The sequence below is a fragment of the Mytilus galloprovincialis genome, chromosome 9 (genome assembly GCF_965363235.1).
Source record: "Mytilus galloprovincialis chromosome 9, xbMytGall1.hap1.1, whole genome shotgun sequence".
Taxonomy (NCBI): domain Eukaryota; kingdom Metazoa; phylum Mollusca; class Bivalvia; order Mytilida; family Mytilidae; genus Mytilus; species Mytilus galloprovincialis.
The window spans coordinates 9347869-9361301 of NC_134846.1; the positions used below are offsets into that span (position 1 = coordinate 9347869).

The window sequence follows — 13433 nt, forward strand, 5'->3', positions numbered from 1 at the left end:
GATGTGCCTCAAATTTTTAAACTTTTACCTATTATATCTGTTTGTTTTGCTAATACATCGTTGTCAATATAATATAATTATATTCAACGGTCAGGAAAATTACAACCGCTTTCCATTTGGTTGATTTGTTTTCACCTTTGATTTTGTCTTTTGATAAAGGAATTTCCGTCTCGATTTTTCATAAGAGTTTGGTATTTTTGTTATTTTACTTTATACTTTACGTTTTCTTTTTACCAGTGTTAGTTTCATGTGTAAGTTAAAATAGTTCATTTTTTTATGCATCATGTACATGTTAATGTTTGCATGTACTCATGATTTTTCATTAGCGGTTATAGAAAATATAGACATGTATATAGAAAAATAAAAATAACCGAGTTGAGTACAACTGATAATGGGGGGGGGGGGGGGTCGTGTAATGAGTATATAATTTTGGACTCAACCATGAGATAAAGACTTTAATGATGTTCTATTTGTTCTAGTATTAAAACAGCATCAAACAATGAAATTGAAAATGGGAACGGGAAATGTGTCAAAGAGACGACACCTAGATCAAAGAGCAGAAAAAACAGCTAACGGTCATAAATATGTCTTTAAAACAGCGAAAAAAATCCCGCACCCGATTGCAGACTTCAACTGGTCCCTCAACAAAAAGATGTACTAGTTCAGCGACAATGGAAGTCACACTAAACTCAGAAACAAACAAAATTGAACCAAAATTTAAAAAAAACATACCATACAAGACTAACAAAGACCAGAGATTCCTGACGTGGACAGTCTACAAAAATGTGACAGGGCCAAACATGTTTCGGTAGATCTGAACCCGTCTCCTATACCTCTAGCCAATGTAGAATAAAAAAAAATACAGCAAATCGCACAGTAAACCTCAGTTAAATAGAGGTACGAGTCCCATGTTATAATAGGTAACAGAAGAAACTAAGTAAAATGACAATGATGCATAAATTAACAAATGACTACTAGCATATACTGAAACGCCAGCTTCATTTAAATGGGTTGAAAGATTAATGTCTCCATCTTTTAATTATCAAGCACAATCTCTCCCGCTAGGAGGTAAGCATCATACCATCATAAAATATAAGAGAAGAACATAACCCGTGTCAAACTAACTACTTGTTTTAGAATAACTGTGTTTATTAAATGAAAGAGTGAATAAAAAAATGACCCGAGAACAGTGTCGTGACTGTATCCCTTCTGAATATGTCTGTTTAAAGGCTTGATTATCTTTTGAGATAATTGACGATATGCTTGTGCTTTGTATAGAATACTATCATAAAAGATTGGATGTGAATACCTTAACGCATAGGATTGACTGTTTTAACGTCACTTTTAAGCACTACTTTTTGGGCTATTTCGTGGAGGCCAGTTTTTATTGGTGGAGGAAGCCGGAGTGCCCGGAGAAAACACCAACCTTCGATAGGAAAACTGACAACCTATAAAAAAAGAAGTAGTGGTATGATTGCCAATGAGACAACTAGCCACAAAAAAACAAAATGAAACAGACATTAACAACTATAGGTCATCGTTCAGCCTTCAACAAGGAGCAAAACCCATACCGCATAGTCAGCTATATAAGAACACGATAAGACAATGTAAAATAATTCAAACGAGAAAACTAATGGCCTTATATATGTAAAAAAATGAACGAAAACAAATATGTAACACATAAACAAACGACAACCACTGAATTACAGGCTCCTGACTCTCTACAGGCACATACATACATAATGTGGCGGGGTTAAACATGTTAGCGGGATCAACGCTCCCCCTAACCTGGGACAGTGGTATAACAGTACAACATAAGAACGAACTATGAAAAAGGCTTAACTGATCAGATGGACAAAAATACAAGTGGACGTGGCTGGGTACTTATACATCCCGACAGTCAAAAAAGATTAGAGTCGAGTGCACCGGCACGGGCGGGGTTGGAACTTACAAACTCAGTGTTGACTGGCTAGTGATTACAGTTCTAACTACTTAGACAACTCGGCCATATGATGTCTAATTTATACATACGAATGATGTCCTTGTACATTAAGTACAAATCATCTCTTTTATCGTAAATGTTGGTATTAACCGTCCTGGTAAAGAAATATATATAGAGATCCAGAAAAAGGCAGTGTTCTTGACTAGTATTAGCTTTATGTAGTATCAGTTCAGCAGGATAAATATCTCATGTATACATACTAAAGTCAACATTATTGCGAGCCAAAATATGATCCAAATATCTAAAAGTATTATTTAATTTTGCTTCGATGGTTCTATACTGATTTTAGTTCGACATTGTAACTCGTAACAATACGGAAACATGTCCGCAGTAAGTTATGCACAGTAAGTCCCCATTCAAATATTGATAACAATATACGGAATATCCATAACGAACAAAAATGGTATCTATAAAAATTCAAGTGCAGTTAACGTATCAAAGCAGGTCAAAATAACCTTTTTTTTCGATTGTTGTTACCAAAAAATACTAAAAGAGTTATATATATAATTTTTAAATTTTTAAATACCCGTTTAGTTAGGTGTGTGATTTTTTTCTTAATGAGATAATGAGGCAAAGTGGTATATAGGGTAGACAAATCAAAGCTTTGAATAGATTCGAAATCACCGATATGAGCATGCAATTTCTCAAGTATTTCCATCGAATGTTTGACACACCAAATATTATAAATTCCACTATTTTCAAAGGTTGTATTTTAACAATTTATTACCAGGTTTTTTGTTTGTACCAAGTGTAAGTAAAATAGACAGTTTAGTAGTGGCACAATGTCTTGAAGACGAAATAAATCTATATTTGTAAGGTGTTTTGTGCAGCGTTTTAAGTCATTGTCATTTTATTTTCGACATATGAGTTTGAATCTCCCTCTGGTATCTGTCTGCTCTCTTTTTTTAGCCTGTACGTAGTTGAAACTTTCATATTATTCCGTTCTGCTTTAAAAGAGGTAGCTAAATTTTTATGTTTGTTACAGATGTCATTTTTCGAAAATGGAGTCAGATGGAATGTTGGTTAATTAGTAATTTTCTTTTGCTGAACCTCAATGTATAATTAACGTCAAATAATAATGATATTATTGGCAGCCTTATCACCCGGGGCAACAATTTATTCCTTGACGAGGTCTTTTAGCCTCTATTTGATACCAGGAACCGGGCTATTATGGTTGTTGTTAGGATTACAATGTAATATGTTCTTTATGTTGAATACGACTACGTTCATTATTGAATTAAACATAAAGAATGTAAGGACTTTACGTCAGCTTTTTCTTGTTTTATCCATTTCGTGCTGTAAGTAAAGAATGAATCGTGGATGATGTTAAGAAACTCATTCTAATCGATAATTTATTGGGGACGATATTTAGATCCTGAGGAATGATTTCAGCTCTCGGTCATGGACGATGTTAGGTCTCCTTTTATAACATGAGAACAGGGGCCATCAATGTATTCGGAATTACTGCAATTTCATGACGTATGTGTATTGTATATTCAAATCTTTACGCTATTTTTACAGACAGGGCTTGCCCTACTGGAATGTCTAGATGTTCCGCCAATGACCCACATTGCATATATGATAGTTGGTTCTGCAATAACCTACCAGAATGCGCAAACAGAGAGGATGAAAGTCGGAATAGTTGCTTTAATCGTAAGAAGATATTTAAATTAACACATGTGTACATAAAGATGTTATCTCGTGTATTTTTAATTAACGCCATGTAAAGCACGCCTTAAATCGAACTTATTAATTTGTTATGTGCAAAAAGAGGCAGATTTGTCTTATATCGACCGCATTTACTCACTTCGTTCGTTTGGGTTAAATTGGAACGATAACAGGACTGGTGAAGTTGAACTTATCATTTTATATTTGCTCAAATGTGCGTGAAATATCAATCGATGTTTCTTTTCATTTTGTTTTTCAAAATGAAATACAAGATATGTAAAGTTTCTCAAATATATGCAAAATACAGTATAAGGTTTATTCTTCCCCCTTTTTTGAATTGACCTTGGGATTAGATTGTTTTGTTTAGACTTTTTCAACCCATCGTGTTCTTTGGAAAATGCCTGTTCAAAGTAAACAATATAACAGTTAGTTTCTGTTGGTTGATAAAGACTTATGTTGTCAAGTTTGATACATTTCTTTCTGAGACTCCTGAAATTACCTGCGAGTTCGTCATTATTGTTCATACTTGATTTATTAATATGTTCAGTATTAACAATACATACCAGCTGGTACTGGTACTTTTTAAGTGATTGCTTGTTCTGCACTAATTTTCTTACAACTATTTATTTGTGTACATGACAAAAACAAAGTGTTCATACTATTACTTTAAAAATGATACGTAATGCAGTGTCCAGAAATGGAAGATCGTTGCATGTAATATATATATATATATATTGATAAGACATTGACATAGATTCTTCTTAATTTATCTTTTCAGGTCCAAAGGGATCCACTGAATTTCCGTGGCTGACATAGCTAGCAGTCTGATTGAATTTTAAGTAAAAACATCTTGCCATACGACAACAGATTAAAAATTGAATTATGTGAATTAAACATCACGCCTTTATTGTATCTATAAACAGTTGTATAGACTATTATCATAAAATATTGGGTGTGAATACCGTAACGCATAGGATTGACTGTTGGTGTTTTAACGCCACTTTTAAGCACTGCTTTTGGGCTATTTCGTGGCGGTCAGTTTATTCTAAATGAGATAATGAGGCAAAATGGTATATAGGGTAGACAAATCAAAACTTTGAATAGATTCGAAATCACCAATATGAGCATGCAATTTATCAAGTATTTCCAAAGAATGTTGGACACTCCAAAAGTTATAAATTCCACTATTTTTAAAGGTTGTATTTTAACAATCTATTACCAATGGCAATTTGGTTTGTACGAATCTTGCTTTGAGATTTTATCATTATATAATAAACAAAATATGAAATATGTCATGGTATTGTTCAATTGCGACCCGTATAATTTGTATCGTTAGTCTTGTCATTGGCATCTCTGGTCACTGCTAATATGACTTCATGACGATATAAAAATCAGCTGAAATTCAACACAATGTTTACAGGTTTTTTTTTCGAGAAAAAATACCATGGTACAACTGATCTACATAAAATATGAAAATTAAATAAGAATGAAACGTTTATTTGAGAGACATAAAACTTTCTTTCAATTTCAAGATTTTTCTCTTCAGCAGTATAATTTCGACGTTTTAGTTATCCAATTTGTAATTTACGCACATTTATGACCAATGTTGTTTTCTTTGCAAGAGGGTAGGACAAAAAAAATATGTGTACGCGAACACTAACTATGCTTATCCAATCAAATTTTAAAGACAATTATGATTTTAAATTTGATTGTTCACTGTACTTGCGTAAAAAAAAATGTCGACATTAAGTGTCTGTATGTGTAAACATGTGCTCTTGTATGTAACATATTTCCCTGCAATCTTTAGTGTTTCTGTTATATTGTCTTTTGTGTAAGACTTTCAGATTTGCTTGTCAATAAATTGATACGCATTTTTAATAATGAATCACTTCAAACCTGTGGTTATCGGATTTCTTATTGTCATACACACATTTCCTGGCTGACATTAAACAGAATTGAATCAAGCCCTTGCATATGTCGATGATAAAACGTACCATATACGTTTGTTCTGCTATAAAGGGTATACAGTCGCCTCTTACAAGTCGGTTAATAATTTAAATAGTTCACCATGTTCATTCTATGTCCTATTTCAAGATAAGTGCAAAACCCTAGTAAATGAACTTTCGACGGATTTGGCTTTGTTGATCTTATGATAATTAGAAACTGACGATAACAATGTTTACTGATTTCAAGATTTTAACATGGAATACAACAATAATAATTTTTTGAAGATATAAACATGGCAGTAAATCCATTACTGGTAAACAAGGGAAAAAAACAGAAACAGTCGAATTCCATAAGTCCAAGAAAAATAGACAGTAACGAAAAATAAAATTACCTAAAAGATAAAAAAAAATCCATATAACACTACAGTGAAAACCTTAGTTAAGCAACACTGCCTCATTAGACACCGTTTTTGAACTCGTGTACTTGGAAAATCCTCAGTCCCATATATTATTATGATACCCACATGACCAATGGTGTTACTTGTGCACGTGAAAATGCTATGATTTTATAATCATCTATATTTAGATGAATAGAATGGTTCTGTGACTACGACTTATGTTTCGTCTTAAATTTCGATTCTAAAAAATCCATATATGGTACTGTCGGAAATTTTCGACCACTTAACGGTAAATTCGATTATGACGTCAGTGAAAAAGCAATGGTCATCTTGACATTACAAGTAAACATCTTTACATAACGGTTATTATTTTCGTCAAAGAAACAATACATAATTTTTGATAATTGCATGGCTATTTTAACGTTGTTAAATATTCGGGAATTTTCGACCATGGTCGGGTGTTTTCGACAACGGAAGGGTATTTTCGACCACTTTACAATATCTTTCCGTGATTTCACTGATTATTTTATATTATGGTTCTACCCCAGAAACAATTGGTCATGAAGTGTTTTATTGATGATGTTTGCCGTCGTAAGTGGAAATAAACGACCATTTTACTTCTTAAAGTGATACCGTTTCGGTATTCACACGAACATTACAAGAGCTGATCAGCGACTGATATTATGCTCGCACTGGGCTTGTAAATACTCGTGCGTATTTCAATCAATTGTCGTGAACTGTATTGATAAGATCACACTGATGACTAGTTTGTGTGCTCTGTATGTGAATAACTATAGTGTTGTACGTGCTATTGTTCATTCAGTGTGCCCTACGTACGGTCCATAATAGGTCCATAATTACTGGATAAAGAACACGAACTTGTGCATGTATTGAACTCCATTTTTTTAAAATTAGGATCGGGCCGTGGCAGACTAGGTATACCATGGACATTATTTTTGTTTGTTTTTGATCAGCGGTATACCACTGATTTTATCTTTTATCTTCATACTGGTTTGTGAGATGTAGTGCAGGGAAAATGTGTATAAAATTGAAGAAGTATGTCAAAACCATGCTTTGACGGCATATGCAGTCGCTTTTTTTGGCTGATATATTCAAAACACACTGTATTTATGTTTGATTGACATTCACAACCACTTTTTTCGCTCTCTTCGTTTTATGATTTGCAAAGTTTTCTTTATCAAAGTAATGATCCAATTTATATTGGATAACTATTAAACTAAATTTTGATGAGGTTTTTTCACAATATTTAAATTTCTCTTAATTTGATTCAGTTGATAAAAAATATCTTTATGCTAATTTTGTGTGTAAACATTTCCTCATCTCTTTTTTTTCATAAACGGTATATTATTATGAAAATATTGAAGCAATATAATTTACATTATTCATATAAGTACAAATATGTAAGTCTATGTTGAAGCGGGTAAAATATCTATACTTCTAAAAAAACGAGGTCAAATTTGATGGCTGACGAACTTAACCTTATATATTATTGATATAGGACAACGGTGCTGATTAAAAATTACACAATTGTAGGCCTTTTTGTTTAGCACATAATTAATATTACCAATAATTAACAAGTTACGGATCGAATCCGATACCGATACGAGTAGAGCATGCATGTTACCTGTTACTTGAAACTAAGGTTTTAATGCCCTAAGGCAAGATGGGCCTTAGAAGTATAAGGCTATTATTTTAGATATTTGTTTTATTATATCTCTTTTCAACTATTTCTATGTCATACGTCCTTGTATTTTAAATATTTGACTTTGAGCGTTCTTGATGAAGGTCATTCCAGAAAAGCAATTTGGACGCATGACATTCATGACGTGTTGTTTTCGTTTGTTAATTATATACACTCAATTTTAAACAAAATAACTGTCGATAAAACGATCTAAACCTTTTAAGTTTAATAAGGATAACTTATACTAGATGACTGTTGTGAACATATTTTAAATACATAATATTTAATTTGATTTAACGTACCGTCGTTTACCGAAACAATGTATTTGTCTGTTATCATATATATTATTTGGAAGCCAATTTTGTTGTTTATATTTATTTTTGGTATGATATTTTTAGGAAAAAGTCAGAACATAACTTTCTTTTTCTTAAACGTTTACTTCTTTGGGATATAAAATTAATAACACAAGAATTTAAGAAATAAAAGAAACAATTTCAACTACGGGTTGATCAAATTACAGTCAGTTGTATCATGTTGTATAGTTTATGGACAAAGTTCTTTTGATTTTTATCAGCAAGATTTTTTTAAATTTTTTTCCAATCATTTCAAATATGATTTTCTATCAGGTACATTTAATAAAAACCTGACCTGCAAATAAAAACAAAATATATGCATCAAAGGAATTCATAGATATTTTGTTTATCTTTTACAGTACGTACATACGACATTAGAAACAAGTAAATAAGATATTCAGACAAGAACTTCGATATTAACATGATGACATTACAACTTTGCTTGTTCACTTACTAAATTTATATAGCATGCAGTTGTTTTTAAACCAGTAAAAATTGGCTTCTACAATATATGATTGGAGCTTAGTTGCAAATGCATTAACCTCAAAATATTAACGTATTATTGAAATCTGGTTGTAAGTAAATATCAAGAATAATAGATTCGGACGAAGAAGCTTTACTATAATTATATTGTAAATAATACAGGATTGAGAATAAAAAAAAATTAAGGTTAGCTGATGAAACAAACCGACACATACATATTAACACATATATCCATTATCTGACGTTTCCCATAAAGGAAACGCATTTGAAGAATTGTAGGTCTAGTTCCAATCAAACCGGTGTTAGGGATCGTTTGAAACTTGCACGGAGGTAAAAAAATTTCTTTCTCGTTATTAAAGCCCTCGCTGTGACTTTGAGACAAAGAACCGCTATACAAGCGATGTTCATTTACTCTTTGTGTTTTTCCTGTGCATACATTATTGTGTCATGGATGAATACCTAATACCCTTTCTCTTCTGGTATAATTCTATAAACTATTTGTAACAAAAACCTATGCCTAACTCGAATTAGTACGCTTAATTTGTGAATTCAAAAACCTAACAATTTCCTTATAAAACAAGACAAGAAAGTGCTAGCTAATTCCGGTTAATAAGTTTGAATGTCCCTTGGGTATTTTAGCCCCTTTCTTTGGAATACATTGATAACCACGTACTTTCTACTTAAGAATATAAGTGCTTGCTCTAACAAGTCGATTCGATTGCTATTGTTGAAAATTGTTACTGGGGACACTTTACCGAATGTTTTGATTTTTTAAGAATCCCTAATTGAATGACGCTGATTTTGAAGCAGACCTCTTTATAATGTTTGTGAAGATGAAATAGCAATCAAAAACAACGACGTATGCCATATATATGCCAAAACATTTTCTTCAATAAAGTTTCAGCCTTGCCTTTAGGACTGCAACAAAACTAGATAATATCTTTCAAATAAAGCTTATTCAAACAGACAAACACATTGTTGCTTTTGTAGTGATCAAGAGTATAACACAATGTTGACTGCTGTACCAATTTTTTGACATTTTTACCTATTATGTCTGTTTGATTTGTTCACACATCGTTGTCAATATAGTGGAATTTTATGCGACTGTCGTACAATTTATAGGTTAAGCCAGCTATAAAACGAGGTTAAGGTGGCTCTAGGGTACAAAAATTTCAGCAAAAAATTCAATCTGTATTTTTTCATTACAAATTTTATTTATTACACTATTAGTTAATACTTTGTGATATGGTACAAAACTCAACCCCAAAAATCGATTCAAGTTGGCTCCAAATGACTTTTAAATGTTTATATCATTGAAAAAGCTCCAAATTATCTCCCTTTGGTACAAAAATTCCATTTTTTGGCATTAAATTTGAAATATATTTTTTAACTCATCAGTGACCTATGTTTTTTTATTATTGTCTTCAAATAAGCTGTACATAAACTAAATAATTGTAAAATTTAAACGATTTCTGTAATTAGGTTATTTTTTTATTTCGATGTTACCTCTATTTCTCCTATTAGTGCAACAGAAAAAAAAGGACATTAACAAAATTGTATGCTTCTTCCGGAGGCAGATTGTGAGCTTAAATGAACGGTGACCCCATTTTTTTAATTTCATTTTTCTTTTAAGTATATGATAAAGTTCATTTATAAAAAAAATATAGCGAAATCCTATATTAGGCAAAAAAAAAGATTTGGAGCCCCCTTAAATTCACCATTTTCTACATAAGAAAATGCCTGTACTCAGTAAGGAATATGACAGTTGTTATCAATTCATTTAATGTGTTTGAGCTTTTGATTTTACCATTTGCATAGGGACTTCGGAGTTCGGTATTTTTGTTATTTGACTTTTTATTTTTTTTATTTTCAGACAGGTTTTTTTCATGTTTATTAAATTTATCTGATAAAAAAACCTATTTGGAATGATTCGACAAAATAAACGGCTGATAAAGAATCAAAAGAATATTATTTTCGTATATTATAAAACTGACTATAATTTGATAAAACCGTAATTGAAATTGTTCCTTTACCTAAAATTGTAGTATTATGAAGTAAACGTTGAAGAAAAAAAATATGTCCTGACTTACCTAAAAAAAATATATAATACTAAAATGAATCTAAACATAAAACAATGGCTTGAAAATAAAACTGACACAAATAGACATACACATTGTTTCGCTAAACGACGCTAGGTTAAATGAAATTAAGTATTAATTACATAAAATATGTTAACGACAGTTATCTGCTATACTTTATCCTGATTAAAATTGTTACTACCAGAAATCACCCTTAAATTTTATCTAACTAAACAACAATTTAATAATAACATTTTAAGATTTATTATACACAAGTTTACAAGAAATATTATACAAATTGAAATGTAAACTTTTAGTCTGATGTAGACGAAACGCGCGCCTGGCGTATTAAATAATAATCCTGGTGCCTTTGATAACGATTTATCATGACATTGTTTATATCGAAATTCTTTTCTGAACCTCTGATGTATTTGTTCCCAAAGTCGTATGTATATGATGTAAAAGATAAACAAAACATATCTTCTTTGATGTATTTTTCTGGACAGGTTTTTTAATAAATTTACCTGATTAAAATTCCTATTTGGAATTGTAAAAATATATGTCCGATCCTTGGTCTTTTCTCTTTATCCGGAATTTTCTCTTAACTGAACGGAATATGCCCTCTCTAGTATGATGTAGTTAATGTAAATAAAAGTGTCAACCAATAACTTCTATGAATCAAGGTATATTAATGTCTGATCTGTCCAACTTTGGTTTCGGTAGATATAGCTGTCACGGAAACCTCTAGAACACCGTAGAAAGTTAACTCCTAGAAAACTTCAGAACAAAACTTCTAGAATACGACAGAAGTTAAATTACATACCGTAGATTATGATCATTTTGGAATCATTATGTAAGTCAAATAAAAAGTTCTAATCATTCTATCATTATCTATGATTGTTCCAGTGATTTTCAAACTGCAAAGTTATAACACTATTTTGTCAACAACTATAATGCCACACAAAACAAATTAGACAAAGATAAATAAACATTAAAATTACAATATTATAACAAATTTAAAAGGTGTAGATCGGTTGTATTGGCATTTATTCTGTTGAATTGAGTGTATATAATTAAAAAAATTAAAACAACACGTTCAAAAGTGCATACGTCCAAAGCGCTTTTCTGGATTTACCTTCACCAGTAACATTGTAAGTCAAATATTTATAGCCAAGGATGTGTAAGAAACCAAACAGTTGAACAGCTCAATTGCCAAAAAAGACCTAAAACGATTTACTACAAAATATGTTGACGACATATCCTTCTTCGGATAAGTTGTCTAGTAATTTCTTAACCTCATATACATCCATGAACATACATAAAGGGGCTGTTAAAGACATACAATTGAAACTTTATGCATTTGATTGTAAGATATTTGTAGATTTTTTTTTATTAACAAAACGATTAACACATAAAATATACACACAAAGTTACAATGTATATATGATATGATGACATTTCATACTGTTATTATCTAGTGATAACTTTTGTTTAATTAACTATCATTTATTAAATTGATTGTCAGAATGATTATTATAGTTAATTTAACAATAGTTGGGTGCCCTGGCCATACATTCGTCTCCTTTAGAAAAATTTACAAAACATTAATGAAGGTAATTGGCTTATAAAACATAGTTAGCCTTTCAAACTTCTGTGAGATAATAGTTTTTGAAATGTCAGATATAGAATATAATGCGAATTCCGTCGTATATGTAAGTCTATAAATATTTTGTTTTCTTTCTAAGAAAGACTCGTTGCAAAAAAAAATGCAATTGTATTACAGTGACTTGATTATTAGTGTTACTCTCCACCAATTGCAACTCATTCAAAATTTTGACCAAATTGCAATTTGTTTTATTAAACCAAATTGTTCAACTGGTCAGAATATTGAACACATTGTTTAGTCAATATGTGAAAGTGCAAGGTGATAAAATAAAACATACTTACAATCCTATCAGATTTTAACTCTACTTTAATGATGTTATTACAAAATTAGTCTATTTGTATAGATATATTATAGTCATTTTCATGCTGAAGGAACTGTTATTATTTTGAATTGCTATAAAAATGTCCAAACTAAGCTTTCATATAGTTTTTCTTTCTAAAAGTATTCTATATTCATAAGAATCAGATATCATTTTAAATAATATAATATCATATATTCAGTAAAATATGTGTGAAATAACAATATGCTATTGATCAGTTTCCATGGGGAGATAACCTAAAATATTATTCTTTTGAGTAAAGACTTTTTGAAAGAAAAAATGAGTATCTCCCCATGGAAACTTCCTACAAACATATCGCATTTCACCTTGCACTTTCATGACTTGGCTGTGGTTTTATACATCAGTTTGTTCAAATTTCTGACCAGTTGAACAATTTAATTTTATAAAACAAATTGCAATTTGGTCAGAATAGCAACACTAACAGTAAAGTCACTGTAATTTATTTTAACGGTATCTAAGCCAAAGTGGTAATAATATAATCCGAGCGTCTTAATTACACCTTCAAAAGTGTTTAAATGCTTTATTGTAGAAACTATCCAGTGGAACATAAAACGCTCTATTAAGAAACAAAGATAAATTTTGTTTCATTTACAATTATATAAAAGAGGGACGAAAGATACCAAAAGGACAGTCAAACTCATTAATAGGATACCATAGAACATATGGACTTGTGGTGTATCTGCACTCATGGAAACCATGACCACCAGTTACCAAAGAATACAAACAAATTCACAGTAATTACGTGGTGTATTTGCACTCATGGAAACCATGACCACCAGTTACCAAAGAATACAAAC

General features: G+C 31.2%; 1 protein-coding gene across 1 annotated transcript in view; it reads left to right on the forward strand.

Moving 5' to 3' along the window:
• LOC143044366 (uncharacterized) overlaps nt 1-4960 on the forward strand; it is a 60875-nt gene extending 55915 nt beyond the window's left edge. Inside the window, exons 21-22 of the mRNA XM_076216321.1 lie at nt 3524-3655; nt 4449-4960. Coding sequence (XP_076072436.1) covers nt 3524-3655; nt 4449-4486 — 170 coding nt within the window. The 3' untranslated portion in view covers nt 4487-4960. The remainder of the gene's footprint in view (nt 1-3523; nt 3656-4448) is intronic.
• Nucleotides 4961-13433: the final 8473 nt, after the last annotated feature.